Source organism: Micromys minutus, assembly GCF_963924665.1.
Source record: "Micromys minutus genome assembly, chromosome: 32".
Lineage (NCBI taxonomy): Eukaryota > Metazoa > Chordata > Mammalia > Rodentia > Muridae > Micromys > Micromys minutus.
The window spans coordinates 16,151,870-16,177,881 of NC_137967.1; the positions used below are offsets into that span (position 1 = coordinate 16,151,870).

At 51.8% G+C, this 26,012-nt stretch overlaps 4 protein-coding genes across 4 annotated transcripts in view; 3 read left to right on the forward strand and 1 right to left on the reverse strand.

Moving 5' to 3' along the window:
- Positions 1-3,531, forward strand: part of SAMD4B (sterile alpha motif domain containing 4B) — a 37,665-nt gene extending 34,134 nt beyond the window's left edge. Inside the window, exons 12-13 of the mRNA XM_080908840.1 lie at positions 1,168-1,251; positions 1,458-3,531. Of these exons, the coding sequence (XP_080764966.1) occupies positions 1,168-1,251; positions 1,458-1,486 (113 nt within the window). The 3' untranslated portion in view covers positions 1,487-3,531. The remainder of the gene's footprint in view (positions 1-1,167; positions 1,252-1,457) is intronic.
- A 184-nt stretch (positions 3,532-3,715) lies between these two features.
- Positions 3,716-22,197, reverse strand: PAF1 (PAF1 homolog, Paf1/RNA polymerase II complex component). Its single transcript, XM_080908762.1, has 16 exons — positions 22,133-22,197; positions 9,141-9,210; positions 8,892-9,054; positions 8,482-8,511; positions 7,474-7,566; positions 7,075-7,196; positions 6,919-6,985; positions 6,743-6,844; positions 6,554-6,659; positions 6,409-6,477; positions 6,228-6,331; positions 5,921-6,037; positions 5,695-5,823; positions 4,528-4,633; positions 4,344-4,434; positions 3,716-4,268 (listed from the first exon to the last, which is right to left on the reverse strand). The coding sequence occupies exons 3-16, from the start codon at positions 8,936-8,938 to the stop codon at positions 3,847-3,849; spliced, it is 1,605 nt and encodes a 534-aa protein (XP_080764888.1). The 5' UTR covers positions 8,939-9,054; positions 9,141-9,210; positions 22,133-22,197; the 3' UTR covers positions 3,716-3,846.
- MED29 (mediator complex subunit 29) lies at positions 9,488-14,830 on the forward strand (the record flags this gene model as incomplete). Its single annotated transcript, XM_080909130.1, has 4 exons — positions 9,488-9,700; positions 10,327-10,385; positions 10,575-10,659; positions 13,041-14,830. The coding sequence occupies 4 exons, from the start codon at positions 9,488-9,490 to the stop codon at positions 13,281-13,283; spliced, it is 600 nt and encodes a 199-aa protein (XP_080765256.1). The 3' UTR covers positions 13,284-14,830.
- ZFP36 (ZFP36 ring finger protein) lies at positions 20,540-22,995 on the forward strand. The gene is made up of 2 exons (XM_080908763.1): positions 20,540-20,606; positions 21,286-22,995. Exons 1-2 carry the CDS (start codon positions 20,583-20,585, stop codon positions 22,222-22,224), a joined length of 963 nt encoding a protein of 320 aa, XP_080764889.1. The 5' UTR covers positions 20,540-20,582; the 3' UTR covers positions 22,225-22,995.
- The last annotated feature ends 3,017 nt before the right edge of the window (positions 22,996-26,012 follow it).

Genomic DNA, 26,012 nt, shown 5'->3' on the forward strand with positions numbered 1-26,012 from the left:
AAAATATGCCAGCTCTGGGTCCCTGCTTGACTAGACAAGGTAGAGTGGCTTCTGACTGTTGTGATCCTGCATGCTTGGACTAGGCATGACATCTGTGACAGGAAGCTGGCTTCAGTGAGCTGCTCTGGACAGGTCTTAGATTTGGGGGTGACATAAATTCTTGCAGTCAGAAACTTTGTAACCAGTAGAGTTTGTGAATTGATGAAATACTGCAGGCCTCCATCTGTGGTCCCAGAGAACTCCTCTCTGCTCATCGTAGGGCGGGGCTTAGCACTGTAGGGATATATATTGTGTAAATGCTGTTGAGTGAATGGGTGTGCCAGAGGTGCAAAAGGTAGCAACTGTTCCATCCAGTGTGCCAGCCCATTAAGGAGCCTTCCTACACTTGTTGGATGGAACCCTCCCTGATACTCATAGAAAGGGTGCTCAAATGTGTTCTCACCTCACCAGTTACCACTCAGGTATAAAGAGCATTCAGGTTCAAAGCTTGTTTTTTAGAGAAACAAGTGTCCCTGAGACCTAACCTCAAGGTTAGAGTGGCTGGGGTAAAAAATGAGGCTTGAGATACAATCCAGGCCCTAGGAGTACAGATCAAAAGCTCAGATGTCCTGAGACAAGGCAAAGTACTTAGCAGTGTGGTACCTGAGTTCTCATGCAGGTGCTAAAGAGGAGGTCTTTTGAGAAGTACTTTGAGGACAGGCTCCATAGCTGCTGTGCTGTTTTGTGCCACCTGTTCAGCCTGCTTTGATTGCATCCTGTCTGAGGGAACAAGTCCAAGTAGGCTTAGCAAGAGCTTTAGCTTAGCTTTTCCACCAAGCATAGACGGTGGGCCATCAGTCATCAAGAAGCTGCCCAGTGTCTGCCCAGACTGCCCAAGGCAACTTGGAGTCCCTATTCAAAATAGTCGAAGCCTGTGTGTGGCCTCCAAGAACACTCCCTCAGCTTCATATCACTTTCTCTCTGAAAAGTCTTGCCTTTTCTGCATTGCCCAACTCCTCATCTGCATTGTGACATCCCTAGGCCTGTCTTTGTCTCTTCTCAACAGTGTCTTCCACTCCTTCCTGTGCATGCTTTCTGAGCACTTTATCTCTATGCTCCTAGCCCTTCCCACTTTACATTCTGGTTGGCCCTCCCCTCACCACCACCATTCTCTTCTCTTCCACTCAGACTGCCCAGTACCTGGGCCTGACCTGGAGATCAATCCCACCCTGGAGTCTCTGTGTCTGAGCATGACAGAACACGCCTTGGGTGGTGAGCATTTCCTCTTCCCCTGACCTACCTCCCACCTACCCAGCCTCTCCAGCTCTGAACCCAGCTACTTGGAGCCATCCTGAGGGTCCCAAGGGGAGGCCAGACTCCAGGGAGGGCCCACTTGGGATGACATGCTATGTGAGTGCCTTTGCTCAGGCCTCCCACCAGCTCCTGACCTTCCTCCCTTCCTCCCTTTCTTACCACAGATGGGACAGACAAAACCTCCACCATCTGACGGGACCCACAGCCCAGCGCACCCATGGGCTCCCTGGGCGGCGGGCGGGGACCATCCCCCAACAGGCTTCTCCTCGGCAGCGAGAGGGTGGGCTGGCGCAGCTATACATTCTGATATTTTTCTACTCATCCTCTTAACTTTTGTTTAACATTGGCACACGCCTTGCTCACTCCCAGGCCCATTGAGGGATCTCAGCTGAGGCCGGGGACACAGAGGGCAGCCAGAGGCAAGGACTAGCCAGACTGCCTGCCCCTTCCCTCCCAAATCCTACTGGCCCCATCCTATCCCTGCCTCCTTTAGACTGCTGACACCTGTCCTTCCCCAAGAGAGCAGACTTCCTCAGAGACAAACTGACAGCCACCTTGTGCAGCCTGCCCTTTAGACACATGACACTGGGGGAATGAGCAGTGTGGACAGCCTGTTCTACCAGTATGTCACTGGAGAAGAGCCCATCTCCTTACCCCTCATCCTTCATCGTCCCTACCATTCCCCAGGACAGGCACCACTTTCCTTTTTTTTCTTGCCCTGTTTATCAGAGGTTCTCTACAATTAATTTCTTAGGCCTATTTAAGATACATATTTATATAGTTCTTAACGGTTTTTCTCTGATCATTCCCTGTCATTTTTAGAATCCCCAGGCCTCTCTCTGAGCCAGGACAGTGGCAGGGGGAGCCTGAACTTTATGAGGAGAGGGCAGAGCCCCCTCCTGCAGACCCCCCTGCCCTTCCCCATCCCAGCCCCGGCTCCCAGATGCAGAGGTTGAAGGTGGGCAGCCCCAGGCCCACAGTGAGGTCAGGAAGTCTGTTGCCTTAATGTCCCTTCCCCTCACCAACATAACCCTTCTCTGTTCCCCAGGTCTGTTGGCAAGATTTATGGGTAGAAACCAGGGAATGGGGATTGTTGGGTTTTTGTTTTCTTGCCTACCCTCCTCTCTTTCTGTCAACCTTTCCCAACCCCATAATGTCATGACCTCATGTAAGTGGAACACTATATCATAACCCAGAGGTGCAGCCCAGCCTGAGTCACATAAACCCTCTTCTACTCCCTATTCTTGATGAGGGCTGGTGCTGGGGCCCAGGTGGAGGGAGGGAATTTGGGATTCAGGCTGTGGGGAAGCCAGGGTCCCCTATTCCAAACTCCTCTTTCCCCCTCAACCTACACCCTCATTGGGACATTCTCAAGCTTTTCACACGAAAAGAAAAAAAATGTTATTTTTAGATACATTTTATGAATAACTTTTGTTATGAATATGGCTGGTAACCATTGTGTATGTTATTAAAGATACAAAATGTTGGGAAAAAAACAAAACCAAAAAAAAAAAAAAGAAAAAAAAAGAAAAAAGGAAAAAAAGAAAGCCTTCCCTGCACTATCAGCCCATCCCCCCAGACCTTGCCCCTGCCTCCTGGTCCGTGGACCTCCCCTGCTTTGAGCCCAGGGAGGGAGAAGAAGCCAGGGGGTAGAGTGGCCCTGGGGACCACCTGCCTGTGGTCCCCACCACCTCTCCCAGTGCCGGGCTGGGCGGGGTGTCAGGTGTATTTATGTACCTCTTGCACACTCATCAACCTATGCAAGTCCCCATCCCGGCCCTCCAGGTTTCTGTGCCTTTGCTCATCCCCCCTCTTAACTCCCGGGCTTCTCCGGCCCCTCCCACTAACAGTGGGAAGTGGGGTGAAAGGCCACCTGTTTGGAATAAGCAGGCTGTCCCTCTTATGGGACCATCACCTCCACAAGCCGGTCTAGTCTTGTCTTGTTCACTTCCCATCAGGGTTACTGACCCTGCCTGGCACTGGAAGGTGATGAGGGATAACCCTCCCCAAGAGGGAGGTGAGCATCCCACCCACCTGACAGCAGAGTGCAGGACGCAGGCGGCCTCGCTCTGACAGGCAGGACCCTGACCCTCCCACCCACCCCATTCCCCTCTGTGGTTTCACCCTACCCTACCCACTTCTGTCCCCAGCCCCACTGGCAGAATCAGCTTTGAGTAACTGTACATTTTTCTTGCTGTTGGAGAAGACTTATTTGTTGGAGTTTCAATTGTTAATGGTCTGGGCTTATTTTGGAAAACAAAAAAAAAAAAAAACAAAAACAAAAAAACCAAAAAAAGACTCTTAATTTTTGATTTATGATACATTTCCTGGGAAATCCATGGGGACTTCATAGAGATCCTTGAGCGAGGGGTGGGGGGTGTGACGATGTGAAGGGGAACAGACTCTGGGAGATGAAGTCAAAGAGAAGTTAGGTTTATTAACAGCAAAGATTGAGGGGGAGGGACAAACAAAGGGCTCACAAAACAAACTAGAAAAGTGCTTCCCTGCCCTAAGAACGGTGTCTGTGCTGACCTCATTAGAAGGCCTTGAGGCTCAGTCACTGTCACTGTCAGCCTCACTGGAATCAGAAGCTGCAGCTTCGCTGCCATCTTCCTGAGCTGAGTGTTCACTCCCACTAGGGAAAGGGCTGGCGCTCCGGCTACGACTCCTGCTCTGGCTACGGCTCCGCTGGCCACCATCACTGCCACTGTCTGAGTCATTGTCACTGCCCCTGTGGTCCTGCCCTCTGTCTTCATCATCAGAGTCAGCATCATCTTCTGAATCAGCATCACTACCGAAAATCTCTTCTTTGTCCCGGGCAGCACGTGCTTCGTCCTCGCTGCTCTCATCCTCACCACTGCCACTCTTGTCACTTGCCTCATCCCTGTCACCCTCCTCGCGGTCACTCTCACTGCCAGATCGCTCATCATCGCTGCCTTCCTTCTCACTGCTGCTGCCTTTCTCCTGTTCCTCATCTGTGAGAAAGTAGGGACTGGTGAGATCCCATGGCCCACCCTCCCAGGGCTCCCAGGATATGGCTGGTCCTTTACCTGAGCCTCCAGCTTCTTTCTCTTCAGCCTCCATCTCCTCCTCCTCCTCTTCCTCTGGTTCGTGATTTTCCAACTGGGCCTTGCGTGCCTCCTGGAACCAGCAAATTGGGAAGATGGAAGACCCCTGACCCTGTTCTCACTCACTCACTAGAAGCCTTTGGGTATCCTAGCCAGTAGAGCTTACCTGAGCTTCTAGTTCCTTCTCATTCATGTCACGGTGTTTGACGACAAGCAAAGCATTGGTACCCGACTGGACCCCAGCCTTGGCCCGGCGCTTACTGAGACGGACCCTGCAGTGGACAATTGCAGAAGTTAGGCCCCACTGGAACCAGTCTAGCTTGAAACCTGGATCCCTATCAATATTAGACCAAGAGCATACCAGAAAACAAAGTATACATGCAGTGGGCATGAAAGATGGCATTATGAATTTGATTTACCTGACTTAAGTTTGGGGGGGTGGTTTTCAAGATTTTAAGTGAATGAGTGTTTTTTGCATGTGGTATGTATAGTACCCCAAGAAGCCACAAGAGGGCATCAAATTCTCTTGGCAAAACAGTGTCTATCTGGGAACTGGTATACAAACTAGAGTCTCCGGAAGGGCAGCCAGTGTTCTTCACTGCAAAGTAATTTCCCAAGGACCCTTACCCAAAGCATACAAACAAGAAAATGGCAAGTTTTGGGTTTCTGGCTTTTAAATAGAAAAGCAGCGGACTGCAGCTGGATTGTGATGCTCACTGAAGGTCTTGTCACTCTGCCTGTTTTCACATCTCCAGCCAGACAACAGGATCAGAGCCACATTAAACAAACTCAAAGCACAGGCACTAAGACAAGTTAGCTTTCAGCCCTCAGAGAAAGGTTCTGAGGTGACACTTTTGAAATTTGTGTCAAGTATTTAAAACCTGTTAAAGGACTAGAAGACGTGGGTGCAACTGGTAAAGTGCCATGGTGGAAGAGGGAAGAATAACTCCCCAAGTTACCCTCTAACCTTCTCCACATGCATGCTTAGGTCTATACATAAATCATGCATGCACACAAATAAGAGTACCAAAGGAAAACTGATTGCAACCTCTGGCTCCAATATGTACACACATGAACATAAACACATCACATAGAAAAAGCCTATTAAAACTATTGAGACTTAGAAATGTATCTTATAGGAGGGCACTTGCCTATCATGTGTGAGAAGAACTAGGTTTATATCCTTCACTATGTGAAATTTTTCTGGTTTACGGTACTAGGAACAAAGCTGAGTCCAGCCCACCACAAATCCTTAGGTACAAATGACTTCAGGGTAGTTCTTGCATGGTCTCAAAAACACAAAGGGCCAAACTCACGAAACAGTACTGAATACCTGGTCTCCAGCTCATTGTAGTAAACCCCATCACCCTCTCTGAAGATGAAGAAGTAGTTCTCCTCGTAGCCCTTACTGGCCTTGTTCTTCACATTCCAGTTGTATTCCCGAGCAATCTTGTAGTCATACCTGGGAAGAAGGTACACAATCAGCCCATTGGTTCCTGAGGAGTAAAAGAGACATACTTCTGAATTCTAAAACCTGACCCTAACCCTAACCCACTTACACATCATCTGGTGCATAGTCCATCTCTTCTTCTTGGTCCCGCTTTCGTTTCTTTAGCGTCTCTTCCACAGGCAGAAAATAAGCCACAAACTGGTTCCCTTCCTCATCCATCATGCCCCTGGGTTTGGGGGAAAAGAGAGTAGAAATAACAAAGCTGGGTGTGGTGACACATGCCTATACATTCAACATTCCAGAGATTGAGGCAAGAGGAATGCAAGGAGCCTAGAGGTCAGCAACCTATCTCAAAAACACCCAAATGCAGGAGAGGCAACAAGGAGCACACCAAGGTAGAAAGCAGGAGCACTGACCTGATCATGGCCTGAGACATCATCTCTAATGCAGCTGCCCCACTTGTGTCCTTCGGGGCTGGGTCTGAATCAAAAATGACCTGAGCACATGGGTTGATCCACATCTGGAAAATAGATATTAAAGTTAGTAAGGACTAGACAAGCACAAGTGGCTGCCCCTGCCTACCACCCTGAGTCTGACCTTAAAGTCTGGGAAGACAGGCATGACCTCCACTGGTGTCACTCGGGGCTTGCTGTAATGCTGGGAAATCTGATAGAAGAAGAACGGTGAGAAAGAGGAAGGACCTGAGCCAACACTTTTGCCTCTATTCTAGTCCCCCGATTACCGTTTTCTGGGCATCTTCAAAAGTCTTCTCAATGGCTGTGATTTGGCTGTCCCTGTCTTTGTATATTTCTTCCTCTGTGAACTGCTGTTTCACAGAAACCCCAATCCTAGCAGTGAAGAAAATGTCATTAAGGGCCTCCCTCTGGACATCACTAAAGTCTTCTTCCCTTCCCACCTGTTTGTTACTTACTTGACCTCAGGCTTCTCATTGGAGATGCCGTATCTGTTGAACTCAGTGGAGATGTACTCTGTCTTACGCATCCATGGCACCACCTTTGCATGCTGCTGGGATCTGGAGAGGAAAACCAGGCACTCAGGGTCCCATGCTTGGCAAAGTCCACCCAGTACTTATGGGGTCCACCTCACCTCTTGGAACTAGTAGGAGCCTGAATCTCCTCTTCCAGAAGCTTCTCATCAGCCGGATCCAGAAGAACTAGGGGGTGAGGGGCAGGAGGACCATGAGGGATACCCAGGCCTGGCGTTTGCTAGCCTAGAGCAGACCCTCCCTGTCTCCCCACACACCATTGGGATCAATTCGGTAGGTGTCAGGGTTGATGAGATCGATGGTGACCCCCAGATCTGGTTCAGTCAGGAGGTCATGTTTGTGCTGTTTCTCCAAGGAGGTTGCTTTGTACTGAACAAACCTGGGTAGGAAAACATGCCTGTTACAGTTTGATGATCCACCCTACCACCCCAACATGCTCCCTTTGTAGAAGCTAAGTTTTTCTGGAGAGGAACCCCCAATGTAAGTATCCAGCATTGGCAGCTTCTGAGTAAGAAGGGTATTGCATGCTGCTTTCTCTGTTAGTTACTGAGCACCTCCTGTGTGCCAATCCAAGGAATGAAGAGGCAACGAAATAAGCAGTCCTTGCTTTCAGTGAATGATTTTTTTAGTAGTTTTTCCGTCGAGTTCAGTCACACCTGTTCTGGTCGAAGGGGTAGGTGATGAACTTGGGGTCAAATGGGATGTCGGGAAGGCTGTTGCAGTACTTGACTCGGCAGACCACTCCAGACCTAAGAAGACAGTAGCTCAGAGCTAGGCCATGCAGGCCTACAGAGATGACTTCAGCAGTTAAGGGGGAGCATTTGTTCTGCAGAGCACCCAAGTTTGGTCCCTAGCACCCACATCAAGCTACTGACAACCAACTTTAATACCAGATCCAGGGGACCTGACATTTGTGGCCTCTGTAGGCAGCTGCACAAACATGCGCATACTTACACATCTAATTTAAAACAACATAAATGTCTCAAGTTGGCGACAGGCCTTTAAACCCTGCCCTGACTTGAGAGTTTAAGCTACTGATGGTTTACATAGTGAGTCCCAGACCTGTCAGGGATACAAAGTGAAACTCTTGTCTCAAAAGGAATAATAGTGCTAGGCAGAGGTGGTGCACAACTTTAATACCAGCCTTCCTGAGGCAGAGGCAGGTGGAGCTCTGAGTTTGAGGCTAGACTGGTCTACAGAGTGAGTTCCAGGACAGCCAGGGCTACACAGAGGAAAACCTGTCTTAAAAAAAAAAAAAAAAAAATCAAAAGAAAGAGAAGTAACAATTTTTAAAAAGAGCCTCAGGCTAACAAGATGGCTCAGCAGGTAAACTCGCCTGCTGTCAAGCCTGAGGACAAGTTTAATATCTTAGACCTATACCTATATGGTAGAAGGAAAAAAGTGACTATGACTTGTCTTGAGAGTGCCACACACAACTAAGGTGTGTACAGACAATTTAAAAGAAAAACAACAACCTAGGCCTGTAATACTGGGAAGCATAGGGCTACAATCCCAGCACCCAGGAGGCTGAGGCACAAAGCAAGTCTGAGGTCAGTCTAAGCCACTTTATGAGAGTCTCAAAAGCACAAAAAAGACCCCCAACCGCCACCCCCCCCAATGCGTTCGTGCCCCACCCCTCCTGGAAAGCGTAGCTGGGAGCTTACCTCTCAGGCAAGGTCCGGTGGGAATTGGGCCTGGTTTCGGGAAGGAGAGAGAGTGGTGTCAAGAGTTTGACATGTGAGTGGAAAGAAAGGACCCCGAATTTATGAAGGAGTGACGCTTCAGTGCATGAAGCCAGATGCTCAATCCCCTTAGGAGGGCGCTCCAGAAGCTTCAATGAAGGGGACTGAGGACTAGGAACCTCCCCCAAGGTGGAATTCCGAAATTGGATAGCAGGGGACCAGGAAGCGACCGCAGAGGCCCAGGGGGGACCGGCCCTTCGTCAGGGGTGAGCGCTGCGCGACATCGCGGGCCGACCTGAAGGAACCAGTGACGTCGTAAACAGCCCCCCTCGGCCTAGTCCCAGCTTTCAGGTCACAAAACAAACTGAAACGGCAGGTGACAGGAGACTTACCTGTGGCCATCTTCCCGCTGGGCCTGGGTCTGGATGGTGGGCGCCATCGCGACCAGGCGACGGCGGCGCGGACGGCGTCTTCGCTGGCCTCGAGCAGACGCTGAGGGGCGTGCCGACTTTGAGAGACGCCGGATCCAAGGACAGGCTCCAGTAGACGCGGGCTCTGAGGGGAAAGGCGGGATGAAGTGGGCCGGCGAGAAAGGCTCCGGTGTGACTCAAGGGAAAGCGTGGACAGCGTCAGACACGGACTTGCAGCTCCCGCTCCGACTGCTACCAAGACGCTGAAGACTGGACAGGTCGCTTCTGGCCGCAAGGCCTTCTGGGAAATAGAGTGCGGTCAGTCCCTCACAGCGATTGGCGAGCTGCGGGTTAAGGGGCGGAGCTGCGGGAGAACTCCTCTTATGATTGGTGAAAACATATCCAGTCATGGCCTCGGATTTGAGAGGGCGGAGAAAAATGCATATCCTCTCTTCCTATTGGCTAGCCCGTCGGTAAGGCAGCGCTAAATAGGAAAGGAGGCCAGCCAACTGAAGAGTCTGAGGAGCCACCGGAGCAGACGCGCTTGTGACGTGTTTCCGGCGTTCTAGCTAAGGAAAATGGCTGCGCCCCAGCCACAATCTGCGGCGGTTTCTTCTGCTGCCGGTGTGTCGGGTCCGGGTTCGGCCGGTGGTCCGGGTCCCCAGCAACAGCCGCAGCCAACCCAACTAGTGGGCTCTGCGCAGAGCGGACTCCTGCAGCAGCAGCAGCAGGACTTCGATCCTGTGCAGCGCTACAAGATGCTCATCCCGCAACTGAAGGAGAGTCTCCAGGTAATGGGCCGGGGGTGGGGAGCAAGAGAGGCTGGCGGGCTGACTCTGGGGAGGTGCGCCTAGGGGCTGTTTGTTGAAGGAGATCAGGAAGAGATGTAGGACTAGCTGTGTTTGTGTCTAACCAAAGCGTAAGCTTTGGCCAGCTGTAGTGATGGCACGCTCTTAATCTCAGCGCTCCTACAGCAGAGGGGGACGGATCTGTGAGTTCAAGGCTTACCAGGGTCTACATAATGAAACCCTATAGAGAATGAGAATTTTAGCTGAGTGTGGTAGTGCATGTCTTTAATCCCAGCCTTCGGGAGGTAAGGAAAGTGGGTCAGGTTGACAGCCTGATTTACCGAGTGAGTTCTAACACACCCGGGGCTACACAAAGAAACCCTGTCTTGAAAAACGAGATGTGAGAGTGTGTCATTTTTTTGTTCCTGATGACTTCCAAACGAGAGCAGGTTTATGGGGAAATACAAGGAGAAATTGATATGGGGATGGTAGTGAGCTTTAGTCTCTATTATCAGGATGGAGGTGCCAACTGAAAAGGCCTGTGAACCTCACAAAAGACTATTGATCCTGTTTGTGCGCTTTCATCTCCTGTGACTTACTTTTCTCTCTCGATGTCCTTTTAAAACTAGACTTTGATGAAGGTTGCAGCCCAGAACCTGATTCAGAACACTAACATTGACAACGGACAGTGAGTGAACCCCCTCTTCTCTACCTCAACCCTAGAAACCCCTCCCCTGCTGCTCCACCCCCTTCTTTTTAAGCCCTGCGTGGAACCCCCCCCCCCCCGCCTGCCTTTAATATCTTGGTAGTCACTTGACTGTCTACACATAGATGCTGATGTTTCAGATTCCAAACACTGTTTTCTCCCTGGCCGTAGGAAAAGCAGTGATGGATCCATACAGCGCTTTGACAAGTGTCTGGAGGAGTTTTACGCACTGTGTGATCAGCTGGAACTCTGCTTGGTGAGGAGCTCCCTAGCTTATCAGTTACTTGCTCTGAGCAAGACATGTGCTTCAGCTGAGGCTGGGGGCGAAATCTCTCCTGATTCTCACCCTCGCAGAGCTTCTGGTTCAGTGGAGTGACAACTACAAGACCGAAGAGGGACAGCTCAGAGTGGCCAAGGCTGTGATGACACAGCCTAGACCAGAGTGGTCAAGCTCTGTAGGGTGAGGAAGCCCAGGGGCCTGTGGAAGGCCAGAATGGGGAGAGTGACTCACAGAAGGTAGCTGGTGGAGCATGAATTCCTGACAATCTGGCTGGAAGGGCAGCAAGGACAGGGGAGAGCATGGGGACCTGTGCTTTGTTGTAGGGACTGGCATGAGCTTGAAGCTGTGACTTCAGCTGATAGGGGAAGGACAAAGCCAAGGAGACTTGAGTGATCAGGCCAAGAAGCAGACATGATAAAGCGTAGGCCAGGACCATGAGAGATGTGGGCAGCAACACTGAGGTTGAGTTGGGAAAGTTTGATTCCTAACACCTACATTAAAAATGTGGGCTTGGCAACACATACCTACAGTCCCAGTGCTGGGGACGTGGAGGGAATTGGATATTTGGGGTTCACTAGCTAACCCTCCAGCTTAATTAGCTAGCTCCAGTCCCAGTGAAAGATCTATCTTAAAAAAACAAGGGGAAAACATAGAAGGTTGACCTTTGGCCATACACACACAAAAAAAAAAAGTTCCCCCTAAGAGAGCAAGCCTGCTGGGATGGTCAAAGTTCAAGACCTGTCTGGGTGGCTAGGTGAGATCTTGCTTTAAAAGGTAAAAAGAAGTAGACATGTTGGTTCCAGTCTGCAGTCATAACTCGTGAGGCTGATGGAGGAGGACTACCATAAGTCCCGGGCTAGCCTGGGCTAAGAGAACTGGGTATATAAGTAAAGCTGTGAAGTTAATCCCCAGTAGCACACTCTTTTCGGCACGTCAGTGTGGTGTGTGCTGGGGTGTGGTGGGCTGGGTCTTACTAGACTGGACATAAGCCGTGTGTCAGAGAGTGATGGAGAATTTGAAGTGAAGTTTCTTTTTGAGGCAATCGGGGGCATGTTGAGACTTGCCTAAGACTGGAGGTGGGAGCCCAAGGAGGCAGCCCTGGTTGAGCTGTGAAGGAAGAGTTAGGGGTAGACAGAAGCTTGGAGGCTGAAGGACTGTTGGGGAAGGAGTTCCCAGCACCATGGTTGAAATAGGAAGAGTGGGCATTAAATGATTTTTCTGGAGCTATAGGAGAAACATCTGTTCACCCTCCAAATAAGGGCATAGGAACTAAATAAAGCAAGGCTCAGAGTCCAACATGGTGATGTGAGCTCATTAGACACATGGGAGTTGGGGGAGGACAGGACAGGATGGGACAGGACTGGACAAGGAGCTACACCACCGAGCAGTCTCAACCCTTGCCACCAGCCTTCAATTTTACTGCTTGTGTGTGTGTGTGTGTGTGTGTGTGTGTTTAAATGAGCTGAACTTTCTATGTAGCCAAGGGTGACTGTGGGCTTCCTGATCCACCCTCTCGGGAGGACTGGCTTGTACCCCCATCCTGTACCCCTACGCCTGGCTCTTATCAGGGTTTCTGCTAGCCTCAGCAAGAATTGTCCAGCCATGGGAAGGACGGTTTCTTTGCAGTCTGGCACACATTACAGCTGAATGGAGTTTTGTTGCAAGATGGAGTTACTTTGGCTGAGTTAGGAGGACTACTCCTACCAAGGGAGTCAGCTCTGAGACAAGGACAAGAAGCCTTCTGGGGAGATAGTGGGAGGCTGGGTGGGACCTCAGCAGTAAGGAGAGTAGCAGTCTTGGAGGGAACCAGGACAAGACAGCCATTGGGTGCAGTGCCATCGAGTAGATACCAAGCCTGGGTTTACTTGGAACAGGACGAGGGCAGCAAATGCCTAACAGTTAGTATTTAAAACAGTGCAGTGCTTACCCCGCCTCCCACTCCTCCACAGCCTGCCATTGTGTGCACACAGAGGTCAGAGGACATCTTGCAGTAGTTGTTTTTTTTTTTTTTTCCTTCTACCATGTGAGTCCTCAGGAATTAGAACCCAGATCCTCAGTCTCACCAGCTCAGCTGTATTCAACTCACGTAGTTCAGCTCTCAGGAGAACTAAGCAGTAGAGTAAAAAAGTCTGAGGACAGCCGTGTCTACGACATAGCTAGTCTCCGACTCAAGCAACAGCAACAACAGTTAACAACAGAATCCCAGAGAGAAGTAGCCACATAATGCTGGACAATCCAGTCTGACTTTGGATATCCAGAGCCCATCTGTTCAGCCCCAGATTGGGAGGGTGGGAGAAGGCTACAGGTTCTTGGAACTGACACTGTTGCTGACCTCCTCCTTGCCTGCCTTCCCACAGCGCCTGGCCCACGAGTGCCTCTCACAGAGCTGTGACAGCGCCAAGCACTCTCCAACACTGGTACCCACGGCCACAAAGCCAGATGCAGTGCAGCCAGACAGCCTGCCCTACCCACAGTACCTGGCTGTCATCAAAGCCCAGATTACCTGTGCCAAAGACATTCACACTGCCCTGCTGGACTGTGCCAACAAGGTCACTGGCAAGACTGCTGCACCCTCGACTGGCCCTGGGGGCAGCCTCTGAGGACTTGGCGAGTGGGGAAGGGGCCGAGAATGAAGTATGGCCTAAGGGAAAACAGGTGGTTCCTGTCTGATTTGTCATGACAGTAAAGTAGCTGGAACCAGCAGGGGGCAGCAGAGACTTGCATGCAGCACCTGCCTCTACCCACTCTGCTCCCTGACCTAGGGTGGACCTCTGCACTGGGCGATCTGGGGACCTCTGTACTCGGGACTCCTGCCGGGCCCTGGACGTAGCACTGACTGGGCCTTTAAACCTTCCTCGGTCAGTCCCAATGTATGGACTCCTTTAACCCACTTTCCTCCTCCAGCCCTGCCTTTCTCTCTCTACCAGTCCCTTTTGTTGCCCCAACGCCTAACTGGGATCATATGTATGTAAGAGGAACCAAAATGCTTGGGTTACCTGGGGCTACAGGAAGGGACTTTCTGGCTCACAAAAGAAGTGCATGAATGCAGGCCCTGAGGTCAGCGCACACACAGCCTAGGAGCAGTTTGGGTCAGCATTGGACCCTGCGTCAGCAGAGCTCTCTAGCAGGGTGGGGGGATGCAAGAGGGGGCATTGTGCAATGTGTGGGGAGGCCTGCTCAACAAGACTCCTTGGTCTCTATATTTTTAGCTCCAAAGCAGAAGTGAAAAGGCCTCAGCTAGAATGAATCACAGGTTCTGGGGAAGAACCCAGCTCCTCCGGGAAACAGGCCCTGGGGAAGGGGCTTCAGGGAGGGAGGGAAGGCCTTAGCCTTTGAGCCTGAACAAGTGCTGGATGGAGCTACCAACCCAGGCCCAGCTGTCAGTGCGAAGGGCTAGGGTGACTGACTGGGGAGCTGCCCCACCCCATATACCCTCTGTGCCCTGGGTTCCCATGTCACCAGCCAGTAGCCTCATGACCTGGACCCTGTGTGTGCAAAAGTCCTTGAGACTGTGGAGACATCCATGAAGTACAGGAGCCTAAGTTGTCACACCAGGAAAACTGGAACTTCGTCAAAGTGAGAGTACACACCTGTCAGGCATTCCTCTCCCTGCCTAGCTTCAATGCCCCCGCATGGGTTTTCTGCAGGGAAGAAGAGTTCTACCAGCTTGATCGTAGGCCTGATTTCTCACTTGGAGTTGTAGAGATAGGATCGCACTCCATAGCCTGGGCTAGCTTTATAGTATAGTCCAGGCTACCCTGTAACACCTGCTTCAACATGCCAGCTGTTGAGATTATATCGTATGGGGGGGCAGGGTTGACGTGTGCGCCATGTATGGAGGGGCACCCGTGTGTAGGGGTGAACACGGCCTTTCATGCCGAGTAGTTCTCTGCTGTTTGGGGTACAGGGGCTCTCTTGCCATACTGTTGCTTGTCCTTTACCATCCTGCGGGCTACCCTAGGTGCTCCCAGCCGAGTTCCCGTCTTCACCTCCCACTTTGCCATACAAGTCATGAGAGTTCGCTGTAGCTGGTCTCAGTACATTGTGGTTCTTTGTCCCTGCCCCCCCCCCCCCCGCCCAGTTTTACCCCCTAACACTAGATAAACAAGGGAGGATCTTGATGCCCTCTTCTGGTGTGTGTGAAGACAGCGACAATGTACTTGTATATAATAAATAAATCTTTTTTTAATAAAGGAAACTCGGCTGAATCTAATTTATTTCATCTTTGACCATGGCTACTAACAAACCGCAGCCAACCTCCCTAAATGTCCCACAATCACCCACCCAGCCTATCTGGGCTCCACCATTTAAATACCGTCTAAAGTTCCAGAATTCCAAACATCACAGGAACTATCTGCAGCTGTCTAAACCACACCTCTGCTAGAACACGAGGCAAACCATAGCTAGTCAGAGGCAGCCCCATATCCCCACACCTGGGACTAAAACCAACACATTCTTATATTTCTGTTTTTAAAGAAACCAAAAGTGTCACTACGGTGTATTGTCATAGTCATTTCTTCTTGAGATAGCATCTCACTGTGTAGCCCAAGCTAGTCTTGAACTTGGGATCTTCTTGCTTCTGGCTCCCACGTCCTGGGACTGTAGGGGCATACCACAATGGGCCTTTACACTTACAAAGCACCTTGTCTTGAGGTGGAGGCAAAAACCTTCAAGTTCAAAGTCGTTCTGAGCCTCATCTCAGCCAAAAGAAAAAAGCTGTCTTCATTCAGTGATGCCTAGATTCCTGTATGATTAGCGATGAGCTAAGTCCCAAAGTGGTGTATCGAACTCATCCTGGGTCTCGCCACTTGGCCACCCAACGCACATCTCCTTGACCGTTCTTTGTTTCTAGAAACAGTTCAGGAAATCGGTAATCTTGGATACAACTAAAAACACACTTATCCTGTCCAAGGCAGAACATGTCAGTTTCCAGCCAGGAGCTCACTGTGCATTGGCTGGGATATGGTAGTTTGCAGCTCAAGAAGACAAGTACAGCTAGGCCCTCAGGGTGATGTCAACAGACCACATGCAGGTAGGCATGGCACCCAGGATACAAGGCCTGACTGCTTAAAACCACGCTCTGGGCGACAACAGACTATGGGGTAACAGGTATGTTTTCTACAAGCCCACACTATTAGAAGATTAAAAAACAATTTATATTCATTCAAAAAACATGGAAGCTTTTGGGCTGAAGATTTCAGAGAATTGCTACTACGTGGGGAGCAGGGAGGAGTCAGAGTCAGGCCATGAACTTCCTCCTAGGGTTGGGGCATACAAGTGGGGGGTTGGGCAGAACCCAGGACTCCCAGATCCAGAGAACAGGGGCTGGGGCCTAGATCTCTAAGTGAGAAATTGGACCCCTAGGTCTGAGGGAGGAGGGCAGGGGTCTAATCGGGAATAAGTAGTGCCTGGATTCCCGGTGCTGAAGGAGGTGGTCTCGGTGTCTGGACCACTGGACAAGCAAAGGAACCAAAATTGAGAGTCAAGACACCCGGTGCGGGGCAGGAAAAAGCTGAGCACCTGACCCCGTACTTTAGATAATGACGTCTCACTTTTAAAATTTTGATTTTCAAGTTCAATCCCTTGGGCTGGCATGTTAGCAGGAGAGAACTGACTCACACAAGGTGTCCTCTGACCTCCACACACATTTTTAAAAGGAGTTTGATGGCCTACATTCATAATACTAGCATCTGGGAGCCTAAGGCAAGAGGATGGTTTGAGACCAGCCTGAACTTAAAAATAAGCTGACATGTCAAACGCTTATTAGGCCCGTGACTTGAAGCAGAAGGAATTAGGTCTTTTGGACACACACTCAGCAAAATCGAAGGAACTACAGAGCATGGGCCAGCCTCTGGCAGGACCTAGATTCAGGGGCACAGGGGAGAAAGCCCAGACGGATCATGAAGGTCCTTGCTAAGTCTTGCCTTCTCCCTTATAGGCACAGAGGGGGGTTGTGCAGGCCTGTACAAACCCCACAACAGCCAGCCAAAGTGGTTCATGCTTGTAATCTCAGCCCTCGAGAGGCAGAAGGAGGAGGCTTGCAACAAGTTCGAGGCCAACTTTGCTTCCCGAAAAGAAAGACCGACTGTGGGCACATGCCCCACCCCCAGCAGAGATTAGCACACCCTCCCACACACATGGACCCTGCTCCATGACCAAGTACCACAAACACTAAAGCAACCATCTAGCCACGTGACTGCCCAGCCCTGTAACCACCATTTAACCCACTATCTCTCACCCCATCAAGACTTTGCCCATCAGAGGCTGACTCAGCTCTGTGTCGGAGCAGCCTCATTCGCTGGGGACAGATAAGATTGGCTCAGACACTCAGCATCTGGATTCGGGTGTGTGCAAGTCGGTTCTGCCCACAGAGGCAGACAGACACAGGAGTGCCAGCCGCTCTCCCCATCACGCGCCTGCAGCGACGTCAAGCACCAAAGTTCACTGGTTTCACTGCCTTATGACTGGTCCGCAGAGGAACTAAGTCCAGACTCAGGTCTACCGCATCGTCAGGAACAGGCAACCTCCAAGACAGCCCACAAACAAGGGCACAGACCCACAAATCACATTTGTACACAGAAAACCCACACTATCTCCTTCAAGGTCCTCTGTGTACAATCTTGTCACCCAGGCACCTGCTAGGAATGACACACTTAGTCAGCCAAGATCCCACGGGTAGGGTAGCTCGGTTACACACAGATGGGTGGAGTAGTAATGACAGTTCCCATGAAGTCCCTTCAAAGACAGCTGCAGTCATTACAGTTGACAATTCTCCAGAGGCCACTTGCAGTACATGTGGAGTAGTCAGTGACACGGACTGCTGGCTTCACATTTATTTACAGGACCCTGTTCTATGGGGACCTTAAGCACCGGTCACAGGCGAGTCCCCGCACCTGCGCCCTCAATTACATAAGTGGGAACTTAGGAAGTCCCCACAACACATACAGAGGAAGCACAGCTCCTGATCCTGTGGGCACACTACAATTGTCATACTGGTTGTCCCCTCTGCAATACCCTACCTGGACCACACTCGCAGGCAATCACGACGGGCACACACGTGCCGCGTGTACACGGCCCCAGCCCGCCCACTGGCTCTCACACCCCCGCGTTTCCCGTCCCTGCTTGTTTTTCTGGAAACTCAGCTCTGAGTTCACCTCCCCCTAGGCCGGAAGTGCTTGCTTTATTTTTAGCCTCTCTGGTTTCCGCCCCTTTCTCTACCCCAGCCCCCCAAACCCAGCGCGTACAGGACGTGGCCGTGTGCCTCGTGGGACCTTGGCCGTCCCCCTTCCCCACCGTCATTCCAGAGGGGATTCCCGGCCACTGTCTGGGCCGCGGGTTTTCCCTGCTGGCTACGTGGGGAGCAAGGAGGAGTCAGGCCATGAACTTCCTCCTGGGATTGGGGCACACAAGCGGGGGCTGGACAGAACCCGGGACTTCTAGATCCAGAGAACAGGGGCAGGGGCCTAGATCTCGGACCCCTAGGTCTGAGGGAGGAGGGCAGGGGTCTAGGGGGGAATAAGTAGAGACTGGATTCCCGGTGCTGAAGGAGGTGGTCTCGGTGTCTGGACCACTGGACAAGCAAAGGAACCAAAGTTGAGAGTCGAGACACCCGGTGCCGGGCAGGAAAAAGCTGAGCACCTGACCCCGTACTTTAGATAATGACGTCTCACTTTTAAAGTCTCGATTTTCAGAGGGGTTGTCATGCTTACCCGCTTCTATCCCCCACCCCAGCATCCTTTAGATGCCAGACCTTAGTCCCAGTGACTAAGCAGATAGAGGAGGGGGCCAGGCTGAGTCAGGGATGGCAAAAGGCTCCCAGTCTCCAGGGGATCGAAACTAGGGTTACTCCTCCGTGATCCAGTCCCAGCTGGCCTCCGAAAACCCCGGCATGCCCCACCCCAACCCTCGCTTTTTGCGTTCGGTCCTAAAATTGGCTGGCTCAGGGATTTGTAAACCGGGCGGGAGGCAAGTTTTTGCGCCCCTCCTTCCCTTCTTTTCCCGTTGTCCTCGAGACTGTTTACAACAGACTGGAACCCTGGTTACAAGAGAGGAACCCAAGCGTCCGGGCTGAGCGTCCTCGTCACGGCTTCCAGGAAGCCCCCACTCCTCCTCCGCCCTAAGCGAGTGAGTCACGGGCGAGCCGGAGGCCGCAACCGTGCCACAGCAACCTATGGCCCGCCCTGCTCACGGGACCAGCCCAGGAAGGCCCCTTAGCCCCAGAAAGCGCTGCACCAGGGATTCCCCACACACACACCCCTCTCCTGTGAGGCAAGCCTGGCAGAATCTCCCTACCTCGATACGAGTGCGCAACGCACCGAGCTAGAACTTCCCAGCATAGTAATTAGACTCCTGGCAATGATAAACTCCATACCCACTTTTTTACTGGAGATAGCCTTGAAATAACACTTTTTTACTTGGGTGTGGCGGCCTGCCAGTAATCCTAACACGACCTGGGTGGTGGAGACCGGAGGATCTCGAGGGAGAGCCGACTGAAAAAACAAAAACTGGACGGCCCTCGAGAGAGATTAAAGTTGGGTTAAGACTGCTTGCATTACAAGAACCCCATTCAACGTTGAAGGTGGCCCATTCTTTTCAAGAGGCCAACTTCCTCCCTAATAAAAGAGTCAAGCTGTTACAACCTTGAGTTTTCGGAAGCAAAATCTCTTTAAGAATGTAAAGCCCAGCTTGGGTAAATGGGCTCAGTCCAGGCTTGCTAGACTTGGGGTTGGAAGGGCACCTCAGGGTCAACAGCTAAGTAGAGGCTCCGAGCGCTCCCTACCTGGGAGCTGTCTTAAAGATTCTGTCTGTGCCTTCGGGTTTTAGTATTACTTTCATCTTCCCCTTTTATTTTTCTGTAACCTGCTTCCTCGCCTAGATTCGTTTCCCAGTTCCCTCTCCCTACTGTCTCCCCACTCTGTATAGGTCCTTTTTTTTTTTCTTTCTGTAGTAGGGATTGGCTCTAAGGAGTACACGCCAAACCACTGAGCCTTCTTTTCACTCCCTCCTTACCTTGGTGGTTTCTCTTTTTTTTTAGAAATAGGACCTGGAACTCGCTCAATGGCTGAGGCTGACATTAAACGCCTGATCCCGCTTCCCCTACCTCCAAAATATAACCACATGCCACCGTCTTTTGTCTTTTGTTTTTTCAAGACAGGGTTTCTCTGTGTGTAGCCCTGGCTGTCCTGGAACTCGCTCTGTAAACCAGGATGGCCTCGAACTCACAGAGATCCCTCTGCTTCTGCCTCCCAAGTGCTGAGGTTAAAAGTTTGAGCCACCATCTGGCACCTTTTTACTTTTTAAGACAAGAGCCTCATTAAGTTACCCAGGCTGCCCTAGAACCCACTAGTCTCCTGAGGCAGGAGTGGCTGGAATTCCCCGGAATCACAGTCCTAAACCAGCGGGTCCTACATGTGAATGTCTCTCACTGTCTCTTTGTTTTTCTCTCAGCTTCTGGCCATCTCTGTCTCTTCCAGCTTGTCTCTCCCCGCCCCCGTCTGTCTCACACGCACACGCCCTCTCAGTCTCTGCCCTTGTCAATTGTCCCTAGAGCCCTGCCCCCACTTCTGCCCCAGTTCTCTTCCCGACTGCCTTCAACCTCTGAAAACGACTCAGATGCCCCGCTAACCATCACCACCGAATCAGTCGTGTACACAACCCTCCTCCCCGGGGCCGGGAAGGTCGGAGAGCCAAGTTCAGGCACATTCTGCAGGCTAACCAGCAGATGGGCGGAAGGGGCCTAGTACCAGGCCGGCCGGGCTATGCCGCGGGGGCGCGTCCGGGAAGCCCTCGTGGCCACGCCCCCAGCCCGCCCTATAAAACGCGAAAGCTCCGGCTGCGAGCCACAGCCTGACTTCTGCGAGCCGACAGTCGGTGTCTTCTCCACGGCCATTCGCGCCACCATGGATCTCTCTGCCATCTACGAGGTGAGTAACTGCTTAGACGACACCCCGGGTCCCGGACGCACCTAACTTAGCCCGGGGACCCCGGCATTCCTTCCCAGACTAGCCCTGGCTGGCTAGAAGTGAGAGACGGAACCTGCGAGCCCGGCGCCTCGGTCCAGATACCAGCGATCCCCTGGGGACAGAAAGCTGGCGCGCTGCTGTCACTGGCGCAGGGCGGAAGCGGCCCCACACCTGTCTAGTGCCCTTCCCTGCCCATGGTGCGGTTTGGCGTCCAAGCAGGTGTTAAGGTTAGGGGGGAGCAGTTGACACGGTCAGAGTTCTAGAGAGATCTGGCCTCCTGGGTAGGCTCTGACCGGCTTCTCTAAGTTGTGAAACGAGGGCCCGATGAGCGGTCATATCCGGGGAGGTCTAGAGCCCCCAAAATCGGTGAGCAGCGGTGGTGCTTTGATTTAGGGGTACCCTCTCTCGATCCGTCCGGGATACTGGGCTTCCTAGATCCTTCTGGATTAGTTTCAGTCATGTGGAAACACTCAAATCTCTGTAGTCGGGAGAACCCCTGAAGTTTTGTGTGAGTCGGGTGGGGCTCAGGCCGAGAACCCACAAACCGGAATGGCAAGCTCATGAAGTGCTTTACAACGGGGGCGGGGCGTCGTCACCTTACCTTTTCTGGTGGCCTAACCGAACCCTGTTTCTCTTTCAGAGCCTAAAATCGATAAGCCCTGAACTGTCACCGGACCACCGAGGAACTGAGTCCCCCGGAGATCTCTGGAACATAAACTCGTCGGACTCCATCCCATCTGGGGTCACCTCTCGCCTGCCTGGCCGCTCCACTAGCCTGGTGGAGGGCCGAAGTTGTGGCTGGGTACCCCCACCCCCTGGTTTCGCACCCTTGGCTCCCCGCCCAGGCCCTGAGCTGTCACCCTCACCTACTTCGCCCACAGCAACTCCCACCACCTCCTCTCGATACAAGACCGAGCTCTGTCGGACCTACTCAGAGAGCGGGCGTTGTCGCTACGGGGCCAAGTGCCAGTTTGCCCACGGCCTGGGTGAACTGCGCCAAGCCAATCGCCACCCCAAGTACAAAACGGAACTCTGCCACAAGTTCTACCTCCAGGGCCGCTGCCCCTATGGCTCTCGATGCCACTTTATCCACAACCCCACCGAGGACCTGGCTCTCCCTGGCCAGCCCCATGTGCTCCGACAAAGCATCAGCTTCTCAGGCTTGCCCTCAGGCCGCAGAACCTCACCACCACCTCCAGGCTTTTCTGGCCCTTCCCTGTCCTCCTGTTCCTTTTCGCCTTCCAGCTCCCCGCCTCCGCCTGGGGACCTTCCACTTTCCCCTTCTGCCTTCTCTGCTGCCCCTGGGACCCCTGTGACTCGAAGAGACCCTACCCAAACCTGTTGCCCCTCCTGCCGAAGATCTACTACCCCTAGCACCATCTGGGGGCCCTTGGGTGGCCTGGCTCGGAGCCCGTCTGCACACTCTCTGGGATCCGACCCTGATGACTATGCCAGCAGCGGCAGCAGTCTGGGTGGGTCAGACTCACCTGTCTTTGAGGCCGGGGTGTTTGGGCCTCCCCAGCCTCCTGCACCCTCAAGGCGTCTCCCCATCTTCAATCGCATCTCTGTCTCTGAGTGACAAGTGCCTACCCAGTATGGATCAGCTAGAGATCTCAGAGGGAGGGGACTGCTTGTTGCTGTTGGGGACCTGGGGGACTCCTCTAGTTAGTCCCTCCTTCTGGACATTCCAAGTTGCATTAACCCATTCCCCTGGTGCTGGGCTGGGGCAGGTCCCTAGTTGGCAGATTCAGTGTTTGGGTGGATCCGTTCCTAGGGTACCTAAGATGTTGCATGTTTGAAGGGGACGGTTGACAGTTTAGCTTCCAGGCCCCGAGTCTTATGTTGTTTTTGAGAGAGAGGCTTATTACGGTACCCCAGGCTGGCTTTGAACTCAATATGATCCTGCCTTAGCCTTTTCCAAGTTCTGGGGTTACAGGTATACACCAGCTCCTCTGAAACTCTGGTCTCCTGGAATATTTAAGTGCTGTGAAGAGCCGGCTCCCACAATACAACCTAAGTTTTTTACCAGACCCCGAAGTTCAGTGTCCCGGTGGTTGAAGCCTCTCCTGAGAATCCTGGTGCTCTTAATTTCCCTCCCAAAGCAAATAGCCAAAGTCATTGCCAAATTCCCATCTCCCCCCAACCAATGGGCCCTTTATTTATGACGACTTTATTTATTGTAATAAGATTTTATAGTATTTATATATATTGGGTCGTCTACTCCGTTTTACTTTTTGTAATGTTAAAGCTGATGCTGTATTAAGTATATACAATAATATATTAAGTAATATATTGTTACCGTACAAGTCTATTTTTGTGGGTTTTTTTGGAATTTTTAAATAAAATCTTGAGTGTGAACTGTGATGGAATTTGTCTTTTTTTTTTTTTCTCTCCCCCCCCCCTCCGCGGCCCACAGCTTTGTGATGGTAAGTTGACCTCCAGACCTTCCCTTGAGTGGTGTTGCCTGGGGGCGCCTACCTGGCAGGAAGTGACGTTACCGGCCCGGTTGTTCACCTGAGGGGGCGTGGCGAGATGAGATCACCCAGTAGGAACAAGGAGAGCTAGTTCTCCTGGCGTAAGGGGTGCTCTGGGCCTGTCCCTCCGGCTCTTGACCCAGCTCGGGCAGGGACGGGATGTTTCCGTCCCCACAGGGCCAAGGAAGGAGGGCGGGGCGGGGAGGCGAGGACGGAATGTGCCGGAAGGCGAGCCCGGGAGGCCAGGGTCAGGGGTCACCCCAAAGCCGGGCCCTAGGGGACTCTGAACCCCGCGTACACAGCTTGGGCGGGCTTGGCAGAGGACTGATTTTAGTTTAACGAGTTTTTTTTTTTTTGTTTGTTCTTTTTCTTTTTTTTAAAGTAAAGTCGAACCTAGCTCAAACTGCTCTTAACTCTCAGCAACCTCCTGCCTCAGCCTCTGAAATGTTGGGATAACAAGCGCAGGTCACCGTGCCCAACTTTTATCTTTTTAATGTGTTATGTGTTAAGTCAGGAATCGGGTGTCTTCCACAAAGTTGATCCCAGGATCCAACTAGGTCTTATGGCTTGGTGGCCGGCACCTTGCTGAGCCCTCTCACCCGATTCTTTATGGATTTTATTCGTGTTTTTTTTGTTTTTTTTTTTTTTTTTTGTTTTTTTTTTTGAGGGGAGGGTGGGGAAGGGAACGCTGGGTTTCCCTCTGAACCCCGAGCAACTCCTGGCAATCCTCCTGCCTCAGCCTTAATGAATGTTTAGGATTATAGATATGAACCCTCCCGGTTTGGGGTAGGGTATGTATGGGCTTTAAAGAAGTGTGAGAGAGTTCTGGCCCGAGAATCTCGGGCCCCAGCACCAGGCGACTTGAGAGTCTCCAGACACCTGAAGAATCTTGGCCTTCTAGCATCTGCAGACCCCGATCGGGCATTTCCGGAACTTCATCTAGTTCGGCTCGCGGGGCGCAGCGGTAGGGCAGCCTCGTCGTCCGACCATACAAGGAAAAAGGCCGCGACGGCAGCCAGCCTAGGCTGGGCGAGCCGCGCCCGGAAGCTGCCCACGTCAGGGCCCGCGCCCCGCCCCTCTTGGTTTTCCTCCGCTTCCTCCCCTCCTCTCAGCCTCCTCCCTCTCATCCCTCCTCTTTTCTTCTCCCCAACTCCTCCCACCTAGTCTCCCCTCTGTCTCATAGCCCCTAGGACTTTTGTTCCGTTTGGTTTTTTTTGGGGGGGGTTCCTCTTTGCTTCCTCCCTTAACTGTATACCTTTATCCTCGCTCTTCTCACCCCGCCTGTCTGTCACTCCGTTCTACTGACCTTTGGTCTCCTCTCCCAGGAAACTGCCTCCCTGAGAGAAAGAGCTCAGGTCCTGGTTCGTAGAACAGGGTTGGGGGAGGGAAACAGAAACTCAAAGGTCCCTGAGGCATCGGGAAGGTAGAGGTAAGCAGCCCTGGACATTGAGAAGAAGAAATGGATGGTCACTAGAAGAAAGTATACAGCTGCTACCCCTGACACTGGTCCCCCCTCAGAAAGTCTCTCTCGTTACCCACAGGCATATGCACGTACACACATAAACACACCATGGGCTGAGGATGTAGCTCAGTATAGTGCCTGCTCAGCGTCTGCAAAACCCTGGTATATGACCTCTCCAGGTCCTGGACAGATGGCTCACAGGTTAAGAAAATGAACCTGCTTCTCTTGCAAAGGACCCACTTGACGGCTGACCACTCCAATTCCAGAGGATCCAGAGCCCTCTCCTGGCCTCCTTGGACACTAGGCATGCTGACACCAGCCCCCTAGCCCTGCCCTGGAGACACAGCCAAGTCTACAACTCCAGCCTTCAGGGCCCGCTCATCAAAAGCCCTCCTTGCTAGTACCCAGTCCTAAAAGTACCTATTCTCTCGTTCAACCCTATAGAGCAGTTGCGCTGGGAAGCGTGTTAGAACACCAGAGTCGAATCACAAGAGTTCAAAATCCTCACCACAGCCCAACAGCCACACACACACACACAAACACACTCCCCTGCTAGCTCTTTTCATCTGCTCCACTAACACACCCATCTTCAGCCTTAGAGTGTTATCTGGAACATCTCCCTGGTTCCCATGGCTCTCCCCTCCTCCAGGTGTCTGTTCAAAGAGCTCCCCTGGGGCAGGAGAGATGGATCAGCAGTTAAGAACACGTACTGCTTTGACTCCCTGCACGAGGCTCATAACCTCTGAAACTGCCGCCCTCCTCCAGTGTCTTTGGGAACCACGCATGCACGTGGTACACAGACACACTTGCAAGCCAGACACCCATACGCATAAGTAAAAATTAATTCTACCTGACAACTATGATAATCTGCATCCCACCCTACTGTTCCCTGTTTTTCAGTATCTAAAGATATACTTACACTCCCAAATGGTTACCCAGGAGTTTAGGCCAGTCTGGATAACAGTGAAAGTCAAATTTAAAAACGTACTTAATTCATAGACTTTTAGCAGTCAGTCTTCTTGGTAAAAAGTTAAGTCCCCAGAGACAGAAGGGATGGTACCTAGTGAGTGTTCAGTATGTGTTGAAAAAAAAAATCGGTTCAGAAACCCGAAGAAGAAAAAATATACAAAAAGAGCCTGTTGTGAGTATCCGTCATCCATCTCTAGGATCCGAGATTTAGATTCCATTTGACGCTCGGGCCATTTTAATGAGAGGCGTTATTGCCCCCTGGCGACCATAGTAGAAACTGCAACTTTGGAACTGTTCCACCAACCATTGCAAAAAATTCACAAGAAAATGTTCATTCTTCAAAATTTCTGTAGTTTCCCGGTGTCGTGACGCACGCCTTTAATCCCAGTAGTCGGGAGGCAGAGGAGGCAGGCGCATCTCCGTGAGTTCGAGGCCAACTTGGTCTACATAGTGACTTCTGGA

Excerpts from the sequence above, each read along its gene's own strand:
- ZFP36 (XM_080908763.1), top strand. The coding sequence starts at position 20,583 with ATGGATCTCTCTGCCATCTACGAG. Across the intron at positions 20,607-21,285 it reads ATCTCTCTGCCATCTACGAG|AGCCTAAAATCGATAAGCCC; the intron begins GTGAGTAACTGC and ends TTTCTCTTTCAG.
- PAF1 (XM_080908762.1), bottom strand. The coding sequence starts at position 8,938 with ATGGCGCCCACCATCCAGACCCAGGCCCAGCGGGAAGATGGCCACAG. Across the intron at positions 8,512-8,891 it reads CAGCGGGAAGATGGCCACAG|GCCCAATTCCCACCGGACCT; the intron begins GTAAGTCTCCTG and ends TCCCGAAACCAG. Across the intron at positions 6,038-6,227 it reads ATGTCTCAGGCCATGATCAG|GGGCATGATGGATGAGGAAG; the intron begins GTCAGTGCTCCT and ends CCCCAAACCCAG.